This window comes from Zalophus californianus, chromosome 8, assembly GCF_009762305.2.
Source record: "Zalophus californianus isolate mZalCal1 chromosome 8, mZalCal1.pri.v2, whole genome shotgun sequence".
Classification (NCBI taxonomy): domain Eukaryota; kingdom Metazoa; phylum Chordata; class Mammalia; order Carnivora; family Otariidae; genus Zalophus; species Zalophus californianus.
The window spans coordinates 79543410-79566415 of NC_045602.1; the positions used below are offsets into that span (position 1 = coordinate 79543410).

General features: G+C 41.8%; 1 protein-coding gene across 2 annotated transcripts in view; it reads right to left on the bottom strand.

Annotated features, from left to right (window-relative positions):
• AFF3 (AF4/FMR2 family member 3) overlaps positions 1–23006 on the bottom strand; it is a 561794-nt gene that overhangs the window by 257003 nt on the left and 281785 nt on the right. For both annotated transcript variants that reach the window (XM_027622823.2, XM_027622824.2), the window contains one exon: positions 16014–16061. In XM_027622823.2, the coding sequence (XP_027478624.1) occupies positions 16014–16061 (48 nt within the window). The remainder of the gene's footprint in view (positions 1–16013; positions 16062–23006) is intronic.

Below are 23006 nucleotides of genomic sequence, written 5' to 3' on the forward strand. Positions count from 1 at the left end.
ATATGGCCTTGGGTGGTGCCCCATATGAACAAATGCTCAGGTCCCATTTCTTCCTGAAGGTGTCTGGCTCTCATCACATTTCAGGTTAATTGTTTGCCCTATGATGTCAGTTCTTTCATGGGTTAAATAGTTTCTCTAGCTTTTTTCTTGTTTTGAGTGAAGCAGTGCTTCCTCCAGCTCTCTATCTTTTTTCTGTAGCTCTGAGCTGAAGCATCACTGCTTTTCATAGCACTTTACCATGTTGTGTGCAATCCTTAATCTTCTTGGAGCTACACAACCAACCTGGGTCCAGCACATGTTATTGCTGCCACAGGCAGACAAGACAATCGGCTAGAGAACTTACTATTTACTATGCTGAATATGGATGGCCAGTTCTTCATCATCAAGTACTGATAGGTATCATTATAAACTCCTACTTCACTCAAGAGTAGATTCTTATCAGAGGTAATACTAAGTTTATAATTTTAGATGCTTCTGAGTTCCCATGAAGCCATGAATTTTCTATATGTAAAATTCTAGCTCTTATTCATTTCTGGACCCTAGAATTCTCTGGCTTTCTTAATAGTATGAACTCAAGGCACTGAATACAATTTAACAAGTAATATGTCCCATACTTGAAAGTATATAAGATGCCTTTAAATATTGAATAAGTCCATTTTTTCATGAAGATAGATTTTCAATAAACCATTCAAAAGCACTTATTGAGATGATTGCTGGGTGCTACGAAATCAAACGGAAATGTTTGACTGAAATTAAAATTGAAATTAAGTCTGTACATCACTGAAAAATATTGAAAAGAAATAATCCTTCATACATGGTATAAAAATGCCAACCCACTTTCCTTCTCATGTCTCCTTTATGGGTCTATATAAAAGCCGAGGATTTTCTGAACCCACCCCTTTGAAGACTTCCACCATTTTAATTCATTGTCCTTTCAAGTCCCAGTAGATTTCTGAGTTTTACATTGCTCTCCTTGGTTGCGTAAGTATATGTGGAAAGGACTGATATTTAAGTAGGAGGGTTCTGTGTCATTTGCGAGCTATTCCAAGCAGTGTACCAATTGTATTTCAGTGTGAAAATACTGCTACAAGTTAGAAGTTATGCATGATTTTTAATCCTTTGTGAGCTCTCAAAAGGAATCTTCAGGAACATAGTAGATTAGAACACATATTATAAACATTACTTTGCCTGGGTAATCTGATTTATAATGAGGCATACTTATAAAACCATACATGTATAAGAGCAGCTTATAGGCACAAGTTGACATAGTTTTATAATCAACCAAAATGGCAAAGAAATTTAAATAAGCACTTGAACCATGCTTAACAAGACAAAAAGCTACCAACCACCTATCAAACTAGTGTTCCACCAGAGGGCGCAGTCTGCATTTATTCCCTTTGCAGCCACTTAGTATATGCCCCTGAACGGTTGCATATAAAACTCTATTTTTGTAAAGTGATTTATAATGTCCCACTGGCTTTTGACTTTATTCCAAGCTTTACTGTTTGTCAATCAAACTCAGTGATTTCCAACATTTTTGTTTTCCTATTAATGCTGAGTTTTAAAGAAACTGTAAACAGACTTTAGGGGAGTCTGAGGCTAATCCTAGGTCCATCTTTTCCTATAGCCAGGAATCCTTTAGAAAGCAATTGTTTCTTAGCAGTAAAGATAACCACACAAGTATTCTACAGCTAAATAGTCTAGATGGAAATTTCTTTAAGCAAACCTCGTCTCTAATGAATTTGAAAATACTCGATTATCCTAACAAGGAAACCAGCAGCTAACAGTCATCAGTTCCAAAATAAACTGTTTATTTCAATCACAGATTTACAAAATTGGTTTACCTCCAGAATTGCATTTGATGAACGAAAATATTTTGTTAGACGCTGACTCACTAAGATGTGTGTATTCACAAATTTACCCAGCAAGAGATGTTACAACCATATCAAATAGTGAGTGAGAACAATAGCTTTTTTTTTTCCTGGGCAAAATGTACACTGTCTTGAAACCTACATTAGCGCAGTGTTACCCGGCCAGTTGGTGGTGGAGCTGTTGTTGAACGCAGGAGTATCTGATGCAAAAGCTCAAGCTCCAGGACAACTCACACCCGGGCTTCTGTCCCTTGGAGTTCTTGGTATCTCTGGACTCCCCATCTTTACCCACCCCTCTTCTGGGGGAGGAGGACAGCACTGAGTGTTGCTTGCTCTTATGAGGGGCAAGACGGCCGGAGGTGTCAGTAACGTATAGCTCCATACAAGGCAGCGTATAACACAGGCTGATGTGAAAGACCCATATTCTCAGTAACAGACACACTACTCAGTGACTAGCTTCCACATGAATACACACTCCAGCTCACTCCGTAAGGAACTATCAGTGGTATTTCCATGCTCACTGCACCTCCCTCATGCCACTCGGCACGTACCAATCCTCAGTCTAACTGCTGCCAGACGCCTTGCAGCTTCTCGCCACTGGGGCAACAACTGCAGCTGTCATGCATCCCTTTGTTTCCTCGAGGCTGTAAGAAAGAGGTGGTACAATGCAAGAGTTCTGATGTACCCTCACAAGAAGAACTGGCTCAGTCTTACATTTTGAAAATATTCAGAGTTTTGAAAAAATTGCACGTATGTGTTTATGAGCTTGGGCTCCAGAGACCTGAGTTTGAACCCTAACCCTGTCTCTTAATTTCTCTCTACAACTCCGTTGCCTCTTCTGTAAAATGGGGATGACATCATATAGGGTTACTGCAAGGATTAAAAGAGGTAATAGATGTGAAGGGCACAGTTAGCCATCAATATATGTTAAGCAATGCCATTATGATACTTTCCTGTGCTTTAAGTTGCGTAGTTTGCTCTAGTCTAAGGAGCCAATTCAAAACACTGCGCCTTAAAGACAGGGAGGCTATGAGGCAATATTGATTTGATTAGCTTGTCCTCATTTTCAGTGATAAAAGTCCAACACACATCCTGCAAGCTTTCCCAGTGCTCCTAAGATGTTGGGGGCGGGGAGAGGGAAGGGGATGGGAATGCATTTTTAAAATGTTCAAATCAAAATTACTGCTCATCTGATTTCCTAAACATTTGTTCTAATTCACCAAATATTTTGCTCACTGCCTCATCTTTCTTTCCTCCATTTGCATGTGCTTCGCTTTTGATGTGGCACACACTTTAAAAATACATTATTAAGCAGACAAGCACGTCACCCCCGGAGCTAGCACTCTGTCCCCTGCTTATTCTTAACCAATCTCCTTTTGTGTTCTTTTGTGCTGAAGTGATTAATCATTTCAACTATTCAAGGGTTGCTGACGATCTTTCTAGATGATGCCAGCTACCATGACCCCTCCTCCCCCACCATCCACACCGTTTTAAACATGTTAGGAATCTGCTTTGGAGTCTTTATTCATGTCACAGTGGGCTCCTCATTTCACACAACAATAACTAGTGAACCTCCAAAAGAACTCCGTGTTCATTTCTCATCTTTTTCCAGAGTCTGGGGTTGGATGTGTGTGGAGAGGTTGGTGAGAGACGTCGGCGGAAAAAAACAAGGAAACAGGAAGTTAAGAAGTCAGAATGATAAACGCTTATTTTGCAGATTAGAGGAGACATTTTTCTCTCACTGGCTGGAGAGAACCTGTTGCACCTCATTGTTTGCGCAATATCATCTTTTTCATCGCATGTGGCTGGATTTTCTCAAACCCCCCCTTTGCGTCTTTCTAGTTATTTGCAATGGAATTTTCAAATGGCTTTTGTAGTTCAAGTTGAGTCTCAGATTCATCAGGGTCTCAATCTGTAATTTGGTTAGAAAGAAGCAGCTGGGGTAGGTTTTCAGGGATTGGTCATTTTTTAGAAGCCACTACTAATATTTTTAGCTAACTTTAAAGGTTCTATTTTGAAAAGCCTATTCTTCACTCCCCACCCCACCCCTCGCTATACACCATTAAACTGAATTCAAAAATCTGTTTTAAAAATTGGCCCAAAATACTGTTAGGTCACAAGTTATTGCCAGGGAAGGGAAGACTAAAATGATTCATAAAGGAAATATGCAGATATAAGTATTTCAATAATGTTAAATGAATTAATATAGAATCCCAGGGTAATTTAAAAAGAAATATGTACTTTACATACAGAATTAATCTATATTTGAAACTATTAAAAAGATATTTACAAGTATATGAGGATAGAGTTTTAAATTATTGCATAATACATCAATTATAAGCACGCTGATCTTAAGATTTTTAATCACATTTCAGAGGCCTAATCAATGTTCATAGATAAATACTTTGTTTAAAAAAATAACATAAAATCTTTAATATTTTTAGTTCCACAGAACTAGACGTCTAATTATTTAGAATTACAATGCAAAAATAAGGCACTAAAATAAAAACATTATACTGAAGAATCTGTAATAATAAGCAGGTCACAACTTCTGTGATGTCCTAAGAAATTCAGGGCAGAGAGAAAGATACCCATTTGCACAAATAGGCACATCTTTTTAGTGGGAGGAGAGACAGAAGGAAGGTACATTAAAGAAAATAAATCCCCTACTGTTAGCGTATGACAATTGTTCTCAAAGCTAGTAACTGGAGAGACAGGCAGTGGTGCACCTTTCCTGTTTTATCATCAGAAACTGAAATTGTTTAGGAAAGCAGTATTTGGCAGAGGGCTGGTCTCCAGAGAGTGGAGGTGTGAGCCGTGGTACCGAACATAGTATTTCTCCAGAACTGTTGAGGTCTAAGAGGGGTCAGGAATGGAGCTATGTGCAAACGGGACGACACGCCATGTGCAATACCTAGTTAGTGTGGGGGACTAAAGAATGCTGACAGTAGGGTACCTATTCGGAAATTATGGGCTGTGTGGATAGCTTTCAAAACCAAAACAAAATAAGATGCCTGTAAGTATGGGAGCATGTTCTAAAAGTTATGCAAAATGTCTGAGTTCCAACCCCTACATTTAAAAAATACTTACACTGCATTGCATCCAACCAACATAAAAACAAAGGAATTGCACACCTACAAATCACATTTCTCAGAACTATAGGACAACATATAAATGAAATGGAAAGGGGAATGGAGGTTTCTAAGTTTTTTCAGGTTATGCTGATCTAAATAATTATGAATATAAGGACTACAGAAAATGTAGATTAATATCTAGATAGATGGTCTAATTTTTCAAGGCCCTTATCTCTTTAATCTGCAAATTATCATCTTCTATTTAAGAAATTATCTTCAACTTTCCTATGTGGATACAAATTTGTAGCAAATTCGTAATTTCACACCCCTCAGTTTGAAAAGGTAACAGAAAACACTGTGTGTGGTTTTCATGATAATAAATACAATTTTTAAATGTATGTCTTGAGCTGATCGCTTTTGGGTGGATGTGTTTTAATTGTTCTAAGAACTGCTTTCCACAGAGCATAACAGCAACGGAAAGAGCTTTGACTTCCAGCCCTTGATGCTATGAGCAGCAAAATGGTAATTAACCAAATGATCCCTGTAAATTTATTATCTTGATTTCTTCAACTTGTACACTACACTCATTATCTATCAAAATGAAAAACTCTCTCTCCTGAAAGATAATCAGAACACAAGCAGCAGACAGACAGGTCTGAGCTCTCCTGACGTGTGAAACACCGGCAAGAGCCCATGGATTCCTTTTCACTTCCAACCCTCAGGAGTCAGGGGGTGAATTTTCTCTCTCTCTTGCATTTGTCCTAATTGTAGGATGTGTCCTAATGCTCCCAGGTCACACAACAGTTTTGGCTGTCCTTGGAGAGCTTATGTACTAGGGGGAGAGCACCTCAACATTTTTTGTTGCCATACTGGAAGGACAATAAGGTAGAGAGCAAGAACAGACATTGAGCAAAAGGTCAAAGTCATTCATTCATTATTCTCCATCCATTTATTTAGTATTTATTAAACATTCATTATATGACAGTCATTTTGATAGTCCCTGGGGATAGATGGTAACAGCCTAATGTGGGCAACGAAAGACCATTATGACTCAATATAGTAAGTTAAGTGGTAAGAATAAAGGGTATCTTTCCTGGGGAATACAGAATAGGAGCATCTAACTCAGACTTGGGAATCAGGAAGGCTTCCTGCAGGGAGTGATCTCTCAAGAAAGGTTTGGGGACAGCAGAATTTGGGGTGAGGGGTAGACAGAGCATCTTCTGTTGGGTACAGAAGAGCATGAGGTAAGCCCAGAGGCAGAAGTGGAGTATAGAGGGGGGCAGTGGGTTAAGATAAGGCTGGAACGCAATGCAGGGCTAGGACTTGTGTGGCTCTCCCAGACCACATCCAAGAATTTGACTCTGTCCTAAACCCAAGGGGAGCCACTGAAATTTTTTAAAGTACACATGCTTCAGAAAGCTGATACCACCTACACTGGGGGAGCTGGCTAGAGGCAGTCAGTAGGCAGGTGGCCGGGGAGGAGGTCTCTGGAATAATCTAGGTGGGAAAGATGTTGGACTGAACAAGGAGGGTAGCACGGAGATGGAAAGAAGCAGACCTATTTAAGTGAGATCCAGAAGACAGACTGACAGACTTGTGTGGAACCGAATGTGACGAGTGTGAGCAGGAGAGCCCAATGGCTTGAGCAGCTAGGTGAGTGAGGATAATCCATGCTGGAGGCAGAGCCAGCAGGGGTGTGAGACGGCATTAGGGTAGAGGTGTCCATGACACATATAAGTGGAGCAACTGGGGCCCTGGGTGGCTCAGTCGGTTATGCGTCTGACTTTGGCTCAGGTCATGATCTCAGGGTCTTGGGTTGGAGCCCCGTGTCAGGCGTTCTGCTCAGCAGGGAGGGCTGCTTCTCCCTCTTCCTCTGCCCTTCCCCCTGCTAGTGCTCTCTCTCTCTTCTCTCTCTCTCTCAAATAAATAAAGTCTTTTTAAAAAAGTGGAGCCATTGGGGGCAGCTGGATAGATGAGCATGAAACTCAGGAAACAGCTGGGCTCGAGATAACATACTTGCCCCCCACCCCATCACGGCACAAATGCCCCCAGAAGCTGGAGAAACGGTAGCCTCTAGAAGAAAAGAGAGCTGGGACAGAAGTCCGAGGAATCCCGGCACATCAGGGGTAGTTACAGGAAGAGAGGTACATGGAGGAGCTCAAGAAGAAATGACCACCCAATGGGAATAAATCCAGGATGGTGTGGTGAGAGAGGCTAAGGCTCGAGCATTTTGAGGTGGACAGTGCGGGCATCACATGGAATGCCCACCAGGGGATCATGCTGGGAACGGTCTCTGTGCTTAGCAAGAAGCCAGCATGGAGTGGTGACACTGGTAAAAGTGGTTTCAGGGGAGCATGGGAGGGGGAACCGGAGAGCAGTGGGTTGATGGGAAAGTGGAGGTGAAGGCCCACGGGGACTCTGGCGGCGGGAGTCAACTGAGGAAGGGGAAAGAGCAGCACTGAAGAGTGCTGCTGCACCAAGGAGTGCAGCACTGAAGACGCTCTCTTCCAAAGATGGAAAGCATGTGTACACATTTACCCTGAGGACACGACACTATGAGAGATCTAGGCTGGAGGAGACCTGAGAGAGAGGGCACTCAGCAGCTCCTGAGCTGGCTGCAGTCATGCGTGGGACTCCAACACACAGGCAGAGGGATTAGCCGGAAGTCAGGAAAGAGGGAAGGAGGGGTGCCTGAGATTCAGGTAAGTTTCCAGGTCTGTCAGCAGGTCGGAACATAAGAGGTCTGGCAAGACAGAATCTAGGCCTGTTTGGTTCACTGCTGTGCCCCCAGTGCCTAGGACAGAGCCTGGCACATTGGCCAAGGAAGCCAGCAGGCCAAGGTGCGCATGCTAATAGCATCTATCTCCTCAGCATCTGGGACAGTGAAGCTCCTGCTCAGGCAGGAAGGGGGTCCAGGTGTCAGAGGTGTAGAGCAAGGGGGATGGCTTGGCTAAGCCAGTTCAACCTGGTTCTTGGGGATGAAAACGTCTTTCTCTGTATAAATCACAGAAACATATACCATACACAGATGTACAGTATATTTGCGGTGTTAGAATTTCATGGGGCAGCAATTAGGGAGAGGGTCTAAAGGCCCCCTAGAAGGGGGTAATGGGAAACAGCACAGGCCAGCTGCCGAGATGATCCTGCCCTGAAACTGGGATTCAACATAAACAAGAGGCCACAACTGGCGGGACACAGAGAAGGGTCCATGATCCAGGCCTCAGAGCTGGCTGCTAGAGAAAAGGTTTCACTGCTCCATCCTGGAAGTCCTGGAGGGACTGAGGGGTGGGGTAGACTCTGAAGGTGGACAAGAGACCAAGCACAAGGGTGCCTTGCTAATGGGGTGGAGTGGAGGCCATTCACAGAGGACTCATCTCAGAGGAAGGTAACGCTCACACATGGCCGTTCCAGCTACAGGCTGAAACTGGCAAGCTTTCTGGGGGCGGGGGGGGGGGGGGAGATGGCCGTGCCCTTAGAGAATTTGAGTGGGCAGAAACAGTGGTTAAGAGGTCTTCAGTGATTTGTTCTCAAGGACCTATTTGCAAGGACCAGCTGCCTGAGAGAATTTCTAGGTTAGAGAGAGAAGCAAAAAAAGTAGGGTAGAGATGAAGAAGGTCACAGGGCCCTTTTTGCCAGAAATTTTCTGATACAAAGGTTACACACCTGTATACAAACATTCACAGTCTAAAAATACTTCGGCAAACAAGGAGGATCTTATTTGTCTGCGCATGTTAAGTACTAATATCACTTCAGCAAATATTCTAATGTTTTCGTGCTTCTTAATTAGCACTCCAAAATATTCTTTATTAAACGCCTTAACATAATCATTCCATAAATAATTACCAGTTTTGATCTTTGGCGTGGTTTTCAAAGTCCAATGAGCACATATGCTTATATTATACTTAAGTATAGAAATAGGAAAGAGAAAATAAAATTGCATTCGTTCTGTTAGGTTAATTTAGCAAAGGACTTGAAGCAAGTCGAGTGGCCAGCAATATTAGCATTGAAGAGCTGCACTTAAGAGAACCCAAGATTAAAAATAAGTATGTTCTTTGGGAATTTATACATTTGAAAGTATTATCAGATATTATACTCTCATGTGTATTGGTATTTTCTAGAAGTAAAATAAAAACCACACTGCAATCGTAAACTTCATTCATAGATAAAGATAAGAATCTGCATGCTTTTTTCTAGATGATTCAAGCTTAAGCACTTATTTTTCTGAAAATGAGGCCTCACTGAAATACAAAGAAGCAGAAATCCGTGAGGGTGCTGTGAAAACCTGAGAGGCATGCATGGGTGACAAGTATAGTCCAATGGACCACATATGCACCATCAGGCAGCGACTGTCTCTGCTTCTGTCCCACCCTCCTCCACTCTTGTGTTGCTAGGGGAGGACTCTGCAAAGCACCTTTCACAGGAGCACCAGCATCGAAAGGAATGCATCTCTATTTGCTTTCTTCCCCACATTCTCTCTCTTACTCATTCTATAAGCATCTATCCCTTCTGCGTGTCTGGCAGGTGTTTTAAAATGTGGCATAAATCTACTACTTTCTGAGTTACATTCAATCTCTTATTTCTTTGTTCTGTTGATGCCCCTTGAAAGGCAAGAGCAACAGAAAACTTACAAAATCACGTATTTTTAATCCCTCGGTCCTTTAATGTAATGCTAAGCTTCACCAAGTATCCTCATGAGAAACTGTGAAACTGGGTCTTTGACCTTGCCTGAAGCTCAGCACTGCATGCATCCTGGCTGGCTGACACACCTCCTGTGCATATCTCCAAGTCTTTACTAGCCTGGCTACGGTAGGAGGCACATAGCACCAGGAGCTTCCATGACATCCGGTGGCATTTAGGTTTTGTGAACAGGCCATTTGTGTATCTCCTCTTTTCTTTCAGTCAGCACCTTCAGAGTAAAATAGTGACCAACACCCATGAAAAGATATCAGCTGAGGTATCAGAATTCACTCTTGACTGTTAGGGCAGAAAGTACATTCCCATGGACCTTTAGCTACATGGGTTGCTAACATTCCTTTGGTCTTCTATCCCCATGGTTCTGTAAATGCCTTTGTAATTTCTAATGGTATGCATCAGAATGAGACAGGCAAACAAAGAAAGGCAAAGCCATTCGTGCCGTGCCTGGAGCTTCCAGACCTCTGGGGTTCCTTTGGCTATCACCCCCAAAGTCTCTGGGCTCAGAACAGATTCTGAATTTGAGGGGTCTCTTGCCCCACTGCTGTTAGAAATTGAACACTTCTGGAGGGATCACAAAGTCGACAGACTGTAGCCAAATGGCCCTGGAATGTAGGAGCAGGCCATTGGACACCCCGCACAGGCACGAGGATGCCCTTGGCAAGCAGAGATGGAGTCATTTAAGTAGGGCTTTTGGTTTCAGCCAAAAGGACTAGCATAATAACATCTCTTAAAAATGCATCTATGGTTGTAAAATAAGATATACACGTATTTCTGTTTCTATCCATTCAGATGACCAAATGCAGAAAGAGAAATGAAAACAAAACACTACCAGCCAATAGTTCATCTTGGGCAAGACCCGTAGGTTTTGTCTGGCGAATTTCTCTAGGCCTACATTAGGTTTACCCGTGCTCTGATTTTATTTCACTGCACCAAGTAATGGGATGTATTAATGGAGCTCCTCTGCAGCTCTACCTGGATTGATTTTGCCATTTGTGGGCTTCATTTTGTCACTAATAAAATCTTTACTGTTTGAAACAAATGATATAATTGATAAAGGAAAGAGCATGAGCTCAAAAAAGCCTGTCTGGTCTGAAGCAGGAGAGATTTGACTGAGGTCCATCTCTATAAATGACCCGAACAGGTCACTTAAAACAAGTTGTCTTTCTGTTCTCTATAGGCTGGCCAACATATTTTCATTTGGGTTAAGGAGCACGTAGACATTTAAGCACAAGGTTTGTCTTGGCCCACCATGAGGGTCGGAACATGTGAGGGGACCATAATAATGTGCACTTCATATGATGGTGCTTTAAAAGCTCTCCTTACTCACAGATCTCCCAGAATCCAAACTGAAAGTCTTGTCCAGCAGGCTCCTTGTCTAGGAGTATCTAGAAAAGGAGTTCCTTTATTTGCTGGAAGTCTGTTCAATTGTAGTGTCAGGAAACTGATTTGAGCCCCCAGAATTTAAACAAGTACCAGTTACCCCCTTCCTATCAACAGAAATGCAACTCTATGTAAATATTCACTATAAATATCACATAGGAAATTGGAATTAAATTAGTGACTAAAGGTAAAAACCAAGAAAATAATCTGCTCAGATGTTACCCTGAAATTGTCTCTAATGTCATCCTTTAAGTCCAAACCAGAATCTCCAACACTGGTCTCTTATTAGGAAGACTCACTATGCTATGAGCAGTGCCCCTCAACACCTGCCATCTAAACCTGTCTTGCATAAAATTTGTGCATCCTAGATTCTAGCCCTGCACAACCCCATTAAGTTGTAAACGGATTTTATTTGCTGAACAAATGTTAATGCCATTCTACGTTAATGGATAATACTACGAAAAGCACCTAAGTATTACAGCACTGGAACCTTTAAGAATGAAATATAGTATAACTTACAAAACTGTCTGTTACAAACATATGTCAGCCATGAGGGCTCCTCGCTCTTATCACCCATCTTCATAGAACTCGGTTATAATTTCTCCCTCGGTTAAGTGAATTTTGCAATAATACACAGATTTATTAGGTCCCAGGATTAGAATTCTCTGAGTAAGAGTAAAAAATAATTACACTTTAGAATATAATGTAATATTCAAATGACTTGAAAACAGTCACCTCAGCAAAAATAAGAGAGGGGGAGAGGAAAAAGAAGTTTAAAGATGAGGTTGATAACATTGGCTATAAAACCTCTGTGAGTTCAAGTGCACAAATGCATGATCTGGCACTTCTGAATCATAAACATGTGGAAATGGGAAACCTCCCTTTCACAGCAAAATGCCTGAGTGGTTCATTATTGAGCCAGGGGGATTTCTTCATTTAATAAGAAAGCTCAGTAGAGAAGATAGAGAGGGTGCTGGTGCCAGACGGTGCTCGTTAAAATCCCAGCTCTACCACTTTCTAGTTGTGTGACCTTGGGCAAGCTGTGTTTAGATTTCTTTGTCTGTAAAATGGGGATGTTAACAGTCCCTGCCTCATGGGGCATCTGTGATGGCTAAAGGAGCTAATACATGCAAGAAACTGAGAACAGTACCTCATCCGTATTAAGTGTCCCATAAATTCCATAAAATGTGTTCCATCATTTGGTACTTGTTCTTATCTACAGGGTCATTTACAAATGGAGAGGCCCTGGATGGAAACCGTGGCCTCTCCTCACAAAAGGTCTCTCGACTCCCCGACTTCATGTTCTCAGTCTTCTCTTGTCTGGATGCTGCTCCTTCTACTGCACAGAAACAGCACTCAATAAAGTCACTGATGAGCTTTTTGTTGTCCAGTCCATGGAGTGGTTTTCAATCCTCGTCTCTCTTGTAGTCTCAGAAGTCCTGTGCGCTGTTGAGCTTGAAACTCTCTTTCCCTGGGTTCTGGGACCTCCCATGGCCACCATTATCCCTCAACTTCCCAAGTCACACCCTCTCCCTTTCATCTGCTAGTGGATCCTACTCGCCTTGGCCCTTAAATGTTGGAATTTTGGCTCTCATTGCTTCTCTTGTCTCTCTCCAGGCAAGTTTACCCATTTCTATGGTTTTATTACCAACATGCTAATTAGTCCAAAACATTGGCCTGCTGCTTAGACCACTGTTCTGAGCACCAGACCAATGTATACTCATCTATAGTCTCCATGTTTCCTGGACTGTCTCAAAGGTACTTCAAACTCAACATGTCAAAAAATTAATGTATGATTTCATCCCTCCCCCCACAAACTCACATTTCCCTCGATGTTCCCATGCTTGTGAGTGCCCCACCAAGCATCCCTCATCTGGGCAGCTGCAACAGCCTCTCACTCCTCTCTTCTTCCCCCTCCTCCCCTCAATCCATTCTGCATAGCAGTCAGAGTAGAGTATCTAAATGGCCAATCTGATCACATCATTCTGGCTTATATTCTTTCACTGCCCCCCTAAGCTTATCTTGGACAGAGCTGAGAAGGCACAGCCCTACCTGGCTTGTCCTGCCTGGCTTTTGCCACTACTCTCTAGCTACTCTGGCCTCATTGTCCTTTCTGGGTCCCTAATTAGCCAAACCCTTCCTGTTCCTCTGCATGCAGCCTCAATATTCTTCTTCTTAGGTCAGTTTCCTATTCATCCTCCAACTATTAGTCCAAATATTGCTTCCTCAGGGAAGCTGTTCTTGACCTAAAATGAGGTCATGTGCCCTATGGTGGGCTCTCATGGAACCCTGAGTACTTATCACAATTAACATTAGACATTTATTTACAAGATTAAAAATAAAACCTAGTATCTATATCCTCCAGCACATGGTTAGTTTCAAGAGGGTCGTATCTGCTTGGCCCACTATTATTTTCCCAGTACCTCCCACGTGGAAAGGGCATGCTAACACTCGTTAAGTGAATATCTCAATTTTCATTATTTTAAGGCACTTTCATGACCTGCTCATTCTCCACAATAAGAGAGAGCCATCACTTTTATGTGATGGCTCCATATAACGAGTACCTTGGTGAACTTGACCACATCAGGTTTACCTGAGCTGATCACAAGGGGGAGAGAAAGTGATAAGGAAAACTAGGGCCCACAAAGACTATCCATGGGAAGGAACCCAGGGCTAAAAAGGCCAGTAAGTAATGTCTACGATTTAGAGCAAATGGAATCTGTGAGCTATCACAATGATATTCTTCGTTCTCCCTTAGAGGATTCCTTCACTCAATCACTCATTCATTTATTCATTCTACAAAGTCGTGATTCTCAGTTCCAGACGTCAGGGCCACAGTATGGGAGGAAGACCAACATGTGGCAGATACACAATACATACCATTGGCTGTAATGGAGAAGGAGTCCCATGCTTGTGTTTGGAGGAGAGGACGTGCTTAGGACAAGAGAGGGAGACAACCCTGGAGAATGACTGGTGTGTGCGAGGCAGGGGACAACCAGGAAAACATTCTGGGCAAAACTGGGAACACGGACATGATCCTCTAGGAGCTCCCTCAGTACCGACTACTACTACTAACACATCAGGCTGATAGGTGAGGGCAGAGAAAAGGCCCACCTGGACACCACCATCACCTCTGTTTCCTCTGAGTCTATACCATTTCCCACTCTGGACCACACCTCACGGGCTCTGGGAAGACCAGAACTTGGAGAGGGCTCAGCTGTCTTCTGATGAAATCATCATCTCTGTTGCCCTGAACCTTGCATGTGTTTCCAAATCAATTATCTGCTTGGTCCAGCCTTTCCCGTTTGTTCCGTGCCTGATTCAAAGTGGGCCATGGTAGCGGCAGCACCGTGGAATATTAGGGTCAGTGTTGGGAAGTAGAAATGGGACCAGGGGGCATAAGGCTTTCATCAGCTCTCTTGAGAAAAAAATAATGCTTTAAACTCTTGACTGCAGCATTCAGTTTTATTTTAGGTGAATTTTATTATATCACCTCTACTACATCCTTTTGCTGTGTGAATTGCTTAAGCCCTTATTCAAACTTCAGGCTCGGTTTGGAGTACGGAAAAGAAAGGTCAAATGACAGGTTTTTACCATATCCTCAGAAAAGAGAAGAAAGGATAAGAACGGGTAGGATTTTATAAATTGGGAAACCAAAGAGGGATTGCTATGTTCTGGTATTACCATTTTGCTGACATAAACACCGTAACTAATCAAAGGAAGAAGGCTTAAACACTGAATATTTGGATTCCAAACATGAAAGTATGTCAAAAGAGAAACAGGAAAAGTATATTAGCACTTTACACTATTTGTTGTTTAATTTGAAACAAAGCCTCAGGTTAGAGATAATACAGATACAAAATACAGTATGTGTTTTATTTAACATATATTAAATGCCAGAAATGAAGCTACCCATTTTGACAACTGTTTTCTATATAAATCTCTGCCAGAAAAACAAAAATCATTATGAACTCAACAGATCAAATTTCAATTTCTTATTTTGGTCAACTTGAGAGTTAAAGATTTATTTATGAAATAACGCTTTCCAGGAAGCAAAAAAACAAAACAAAAAAACCCTGCCTCTGAAAACAATTTGATGATTAATGCAAATTTTAAAACCAAATAATTATATTACTGTCATTCACTGGCAATTCAAGAAAAAGTGTGTAGGATGTCCAAAAGTTAGAAACATATTAAAATAAAGGTTTTTTTCTTTATAGGGAATTGCCATCCCATCTGGTCTAATTTGTCTTGGTGTTTTGCCCAGCATAATATCAGCTCTCTGAGAATGTAAATTATTAGGTTACTCCCCTGAAAAAATATGAGTGAAGAAAAAATATGGGTTGAAGACGACATCCTGATTATAAGTTTGAATACTCAGGAAAACACTAAAATGGCGGAAGAGCCCAACCTTAGTAAATCTGGGTGTGAAACTGGTTCATGGAGGGTAGCTACTAGAGATGATAAGGAGGAAAAAGACAGTCTTACAGGGAGTAAGAGGCAACACAATAAGATGCAAAACAATATGGAAATAAATTTCCAGACACTGAGCATTACCTCTTTGTCAGAGTGCTTCTGATTCCAATTAAGTTTAGGAGAAAAATAACAAGGCAACCCTTGCCTGACTGGAAAGTATAGACTATTAAAGGATGCTTCTAAATAGAAGGGTGATATATGGGGGCATCTAAATGTGTGCACAACCATATTTTTCATCTCAACTCTGTTCTTCTGTCTCCCAGTTCTCTGACTTTAATACAGTGTCACCTCAGCCCGTACAAAGGCATCAGGTTGATAGGTAACTCCTAGATTTTGAAAAGAAGCCATGTTTTTGTAAAGTGGCATTTAGGCAACTTCCATGATTGCCCTCAGAAAAGGTAAGCATCAAACAGTTAACAGACAACAGGCTCCTTTGACAATGTAGCCATGTGCCTCCTTCTATTTGGAATCTACGTCCAACCAGTTGGTAAGATTTGTAAAAACAAAATGTCCTTACCCGAATTATTTCTTCAACACAGCTGTTTGTGTCTCCAGATCTACTCTCCTGAAAGCAAAGGAAAAAAGAATTAAGTCTGATAGCATAGATTTATGGTTACAAAGAAAAGGGGACACATAAGCTTCTAAACCTGAGTTTGGACTGGGGATGCCTGACGTGGGACTTAGTGATGAGCTCCTTTCCTTAATGGGGTAGCCTGAGTCACAGCTATGACTGCTCCCTTCCCCCTGCGGCACAGCAGACAGGCCAGCCAGGAGCACGGCACAACCTGTGGTTCAGCTCTGGGCCCTCCAAATGCGCCCCTGCTAAGCAGCGCAGGCGCCTAGGAGGACAGCGGCCAACTGGCAGGTGTGAGCTCTCTGTTCCCCCTGGGCTCCATCACCGTGTGGAAATGTGGCCTCCGCTGCCAAAGTGGAACCAGTTCACCCACCAAACACGTGCAATGGCTTGGCCGAGGACAACGGTTGCGAAGGCTTAAGTAAAAGTCTGTCCCCACTTTTTAAGTAAAAGTCTGGTAGTTCCACCATCCTCAAAGCCCAGATTTACTGGTTTGATGAGCCGAAAACTGAAAGACCAAAAGGAGAAACATCCTCTCAACAGCCGCACAGCATGCTGGGTGTCACACTCCAGAGCCACTTGTTCTGTGACCCACACTGCCCTGTGCTGTGGAGATGTTAAGGGCTCTGAGGAATGGTGGCTTCAGGTCGCAGTCGACACTGGGGAGCACTTTCAGTTCCAGAGATTCTGTGTGGTTACTGCTGGTTCCACAGCTCGAAGCGCGGGAAGTGGTATGGTGGGGATATGAAAGCAGCGTGTCTGCTGGTAGACGTGCCCGCTGTGGTCTGAGGGAGATACATCCCCTGGCCTTTTACTTCAGTGACATTGGCCACAACTCAGCATGACATTCAAGCATGAGACTGTATTCACAATCTTCTCCAAGCCCATTCTCCCGTCCTCTTCACAGTTCTCTCTCCACCAGGAAAGCAAATCTGTCCCTTTCCGTGTTTCCTGGTTAATTTCAAGTCACGCCACAGACCACAGGGACAATCATGGCTTCCTCAGAGCAGCTGTCCCTAAGCCTGGAGTACTCATCCTCAGCAGCATTTACTACTTCTTCAGAGTACTCACCACATTCAGTACTCAGCTCTTTAATGCTATCTCCTCCCTCTAGAATATATGCTCCACAAATTTAGGGGCTCTGTGTCTTTCAGCTGTGCCCCACACAGTCCTGAGTGTGTGCAGCAAATGTTTGCTAGTGGACTCCTTAGGAAGAAATGAGCGAACCTCCTTCCTATAGTCTCAGGAATGTGAGGACTACCACAATCAGCTTCAGGACTTTGAAATATTGCAAAGGCTCTACCAAAGAAGACACCTTTGCACCCTCCCCACCCTCTTTCCTGGTGGAAGAGCATTCTGTTTGAATAGTCTACTCTTCACACTGGGTAAAGGGCCAGGGTGTATGAAGGTATGTGAAATCTGAAAAGGTCCCACACATGATTGAGAAAATTTGTCCAAGTCCCCTAACTGAGGCCAAGAAAGTTTACATGACTCACTCTGCGCCACATAACAGCAGTGTCTGGACCAGAACACAGGACTCCTGACCCTCAGTCATGCACATTTTCACTTCCAGAAGCTTCCCCCAATCCCAAAACTGTGCTTTAAATATATTTAATCCCTTTGCAAACCTGAGCTCATTTGTCAAAGGTATTTCATTACCCGGGTTTCTACAAGGTTTATATGGTTTAGGAACTTCTCATGTGTGTGGTAAAATACACATAATATGAAATTTGCCATTTTAACCATTTTAAAGTGCATAATTTACTGGCACTGACTATGGTCACAATGCCACCAGTATCTAGTTCTAGAAGTTTTTCATCACGCTGAATGAAGTTCCCATGCCCCTTGAACAGGAACTTCCCATTCTTCTCTCTCCCGAGCCCCTAGTAACCACTAATCTACTTTCCATCTCTATGGATCTTTCTATTCTGCACATTCCATGTAAATGGAATCATCAATATGTGGCCTTTTATGTCTGGCTAGCTGGTTTCGCTTAGGATAATGTTCAAGGTTCCTCCATGTTATAGCATGTATCATATTTCATTCCTTTTTATGACCAAATAATATTCCACTGTGTGGATATACCACATTTTTTTAATCCATTCATTAGTTGATGGACATTTTGATATTTACACTTTGGCTGTCATGATAGTACTTCTATAAACATCCATATACAAGTTTTTGTTTGAATGCCTGCTTTCAGTTCTTTGGGGTATGTAATTAGGAGTTGAATTAGTGGGTCATATGGCAATTCTATGCTTAGCTTTGTTGAGGAATTGCCAAACTGTTTTCCAGCCTGGCTGTACTGTTTTACATTCCATCAGCAAGGTTCTAATCTCTCCATATCCTCACAGACACTTGTTATTTTTGGTTTTGCATTGTTTTGTTTTTGATAGTAGCCATCCTACTGGTGTAAAAATGGTATCTCATTATGGTTTTGATATGCATTTTCCTAATGACTTTTGATGTTGAGCATCTTTACATGTGTACATTGGTCATTTGCATATCTTCTTTGGAAAAATGTCCTTTGCCCACTTTTTAATTGGGTTTTTTGTCTTTTTTATTATTTGTTGTAAGAATTCTTCATATATTATGAGCCCTAGACCATTATCAAATAAATGATTTGCACATATTTTCTTGCATTCTGTGGGTTGTATATTCACTTTCTTGGTAGTTCATGGATGTACAAAATTTTTAATTTTGAAGAAGTCCACTTTATTTTTTTCTTTGTTCCTTTGCTTTTGGTGTCATATCTAAGAAACCACTGCTAAATCCAAGGTTCTGAGAGATGTGCTCATGTTCTCTTTTACTACTTTACAGCTTTTTAGTTTTTCTATTTAGGTCTTTAATCCATTAGTTTGAGAATTTTTAGGTAAAGTGTATTTCCTTATTATCTGGTAAGTTTTAGTTAAAATAGGAACACTATCTTTGTATAAATTATTCCATGCTGGTCTCATCACTAAAGATTAAACAAAATGTTTAAGGCACAGCCACTGTTGCTCAAGGTGCCTGAATACAACATACATGTCTACCCTTATATATCAAGAAAAATAGTGTTAAACAGTATGACAGGATTAGGAGACCCAAATGCTTTTACTAATATTTCATTACCCTTTCCTACATCCATCCCTATTTCCCCAAAAGTTCCAGTTTGGTGACACACATGTCATAATCCCTTCCTCCCATCCCCCCCCCCCCCCCCCCCCCCCCCCCCCCCCCCCCCCCCCCCCCCCCCCGCGCCTTATCTCAGGACTGCTCTAGAAACTTCAGCATTCCTTTTTTTTTTTTTTTTTTTTAAAGAGAGCAAGAGGGGTGGAGGTCGGGGTAGAGGGAAAGGGAGAAAGAGAATCTTAAGCAGGCTCTGTGTCCAGCGTGGAGCATGACATAGTCTTGACCTCACGACCCTGAGATCATGACCTGAGCTGAAATCAAGAATCAGATGCTTAACCAAGTGAGCCATCCAGGTGCCCCTGGAAACTTCAGTATTCTAACACTCTAATCAAATTGGATCAGAGAGCTCTTTTTGGAATTTGCCCCAAACTTACTTCCTTTCCAGGGCAGCCTGAGGCAATCGTCACAAAGGCTGTACGGTAAAGTCTCTGTCAAGTTCAGGCCAGGGCTCAATGGTGTTTAGAACCATCTCCTTTGGAGTTGAGTGGTGGGGATGAGTGGTCTCAATTGGAAAACGTGTCTTCAAACTCACAACCACTTCTCTTACCCTACTTCCAAGTCCCAATTCTTCCCTTCTGTATAACATACTGGCAGAGCAAATACTAAGTTCTCATGTACTTTCTATTTTCCATCTTTAAAACAGTTGATCAAGAAAAACTTCACTTCATGTTTACCTGGTAGACTCACTCAGATACACAACATACTAAAAAGATTCTTCAAATTGAACTTTGGGTTTGAATCCTTAAAGCTGTATTTCCCCTAAATACCATACTTTAATTTCATTTGAAGGGATTTATATAAATGACATATTGCTCTTATGAATATCTCTTCCTATCATCCTATAAATTTCCACTATCCTACTCTGAAAAAGGGAATCCGTTGAGAGAGACATATGGTAATAGATACCTATTTAAATACTTCCCTTATCACTGTAGATGAAGTATGTAAGATTATTACATTGGATCATATCGATGACTGCTCCAACCATGAGTTTTGATGGTCTGGACAGACATCAGGTTATTCCCTACTGGGAGAGACCCTTATAAAGCCGAGAAAGTGCCAGACTTCTAATAACAGTCTCAGAAAGCCCTGGCCTTACATCACAGTATGGAGAGTCTTTGGGCCTTCTCTGGAACATTTTTACTCCTGGGCACACCTAAGGACCTAAGAAGGGTACCATGTTGAATCTGAATCTCCCAGGACCCCATTTGGATTGAAGTGGGTCCATGAGACACAGTATTATAGAAAGTTTGAATTGGAAGGAACCTAAGAGCTCATTTTAGGCCAACTCAATGACTTTAACAGATGGAGAAACTGTGGCCCAGAGAAGTGAAAGACTTTTCCAAAATCAGTCTGGCAGCAAGAGGCAGTCAAGATAGAACCCACACCCATTTATTCAACACCAGTTCAGTGAATTTTCTGCTATATCATGCTGTTTCTCTAAGGCCAACCCTTAGAACTGGCTCAACTTAAGGTCACTGTCATGCCTGAAGTACGGAAATAAAAGAATCTGGAGAGTATTTGGGTAAATTTCCATGCTGCAAATCATCCAACACTTGTCACCCATGTGTCTTACTAACCTCCAACATCACATGCATAGACAAAAGGGGAAAGAGATAGGAGAGGAAGTAGAAGGGGTTAAACCCACCATTCCTCCTGTGACATTAACAGATTAGAGATAAAGATTTGTGTTCCCTGAAAGTGGAAGACAGAATCCCACCTCTTCTTTTCCAAATACACAAAAGGGGGCAGGCAGGTAGGATTGGAGTGGGCAAGGGGTGAGGGCTGGGGGAGACTGGAGGGCCTTTCACCTTCTTGAGATCTTTCTCAAATCTGCTTTTAGCCGCAGTTGTGTGCTTTGATTATATTTACATTTTTAAAACTTTCAGTGTTTATGAACAAGATTAAAACATGCATATAATTTACATCTCTAAATTTGTGTTTATATTTTTCACAATAAAGTTATTGCTTTCCCTGGAAAGGTACCCACTGAGAAGGAGGACTGCACAATGCAAATTTTAATTACACTATTTTTTTTTGAGAGAGTTTGTAGCTGTTGTTTCATGCTGAGTTGTTGAGCTGTTGCTCTGTATTTACTCCGACTTTGATGAACCCACCCCATTTCCTATCATTACATTTTGAAATCTGTCATAACAGTCTCACCTCATTGAACCTCCAACTAAACTTCAATTAAAAGCTAGCAACCCTAGCTGATTCTCCTGCTCTGCAGCCTTGTCTATCACGTTCCTTTTTCACAGAACTGCTTTCCCCAAATCCTACCACTTAAAAATACACACCACACACTCTGCCAGGGAAATGTAAGGAGCTAAGCTGTGGGAAAGTAGAGCTGGAGAAATAGCCAGGAGCATCCTATCACTGAGAGCAGAAGTCCCTAATTACCATGCCAAGCACAGAGCCCTGGAAAAAGCAAGCAAGGCTTAAGGAGAAAAGGCTCCATCAAATCAGTGGGAAATGGCATTTCACTGCATAGATGAAGCTGTACACGTCTTATTTTCAAAAATAGTTTAACTCTTCATCAGACGCACTTACGGCGGAACTTTCATTCTAAAATAATGCTACTACAGTCACAATGCCTTTGTTTGTCTACAAGCACTCAAAAGGCCCTCAAGCATTTAGAAATTGTTTATCACATGCACACTCTTCAATACTTCCACAGAAGTATTTTTAAATAAGTCTTACTATTCTTGGTTTACAGAAAAACTGAGTTACGAAGACATTAGGTGTGCCATCAAAGCCACCAAAACAGTGGGTGAGGTCGTAACTGTAATTCTACGGCAGCCCATCCACTGGCTGTATCCCCAGCCTCACCTGAGGCCAGTGTCACCTATGGACAGGGAGGCAGCCGGCCAGTTCTCTCTGTCAAATTCAGCCTGTCTTATACCCAACCTAACATCTCCCCTTTTGAGGGCTACGTTCTGTTTCCAACCACCCAAGCTGAAAACCTGTTTCACCCCTCCTCAGTCCCCTCTTAGCTCCTGAATCTGCTCAGCAAAATGGTGCACCTTTTTGCTCTGCCGCTCACATCCACCCCTTTTTCTCTGATTCTACTGTTACACTATCATTGAGACATTTATACACTGAGAGGAAAAATAAGCAAAAAGAATAATAAGAAAAGAAAGATGTACAAAGATAATATCATAAAAATGCAAACAAAATGATGACAGGTGGTGGCAATATTAATATCAACTAAAGGACAGTTCATAACAACAACAACGACAAAAATTGGAGCGCAGAATACAGAATGAGGAAAAAATAGTCCAGGCATTAATAGAGCATCAAAATAAGGTATGCTAGGAGAAAGGCAGAGACATAGAATTATTATGGTTGGAAATGTTTAATCTACCCATATTGTTCTTAATAGAAGGATGTCGCACCGTCCTCTGTATAAGGAGGTAGAAATTTTGAAAAATTAAATAAAATGAAGAAGGCTAAATTGTTAGATATTATGAACTTAGGCAGGAACCCTAGCTTTTCAAGCACACATGAGAGAGTTACCATGATGGCAGTCACTGCAGTAGTCATATACTGAGCTATAAGAGGGCTCAAAAAAATTCCAAAAAGTAGTTGTTTTGTAGCCCAGACTCTTTAACTACAAGTTATCAAAGTGATGGAGCTATAAATTAAACACTGTACAGACATAAAAATCTCCTAGAATTGTTGGAATAAAACAAATATCACACACTTATAAATAACTATAGTCCCAGAAAAGTAAAATTAAAATACCGCAAAAGAACAGTATGGGAT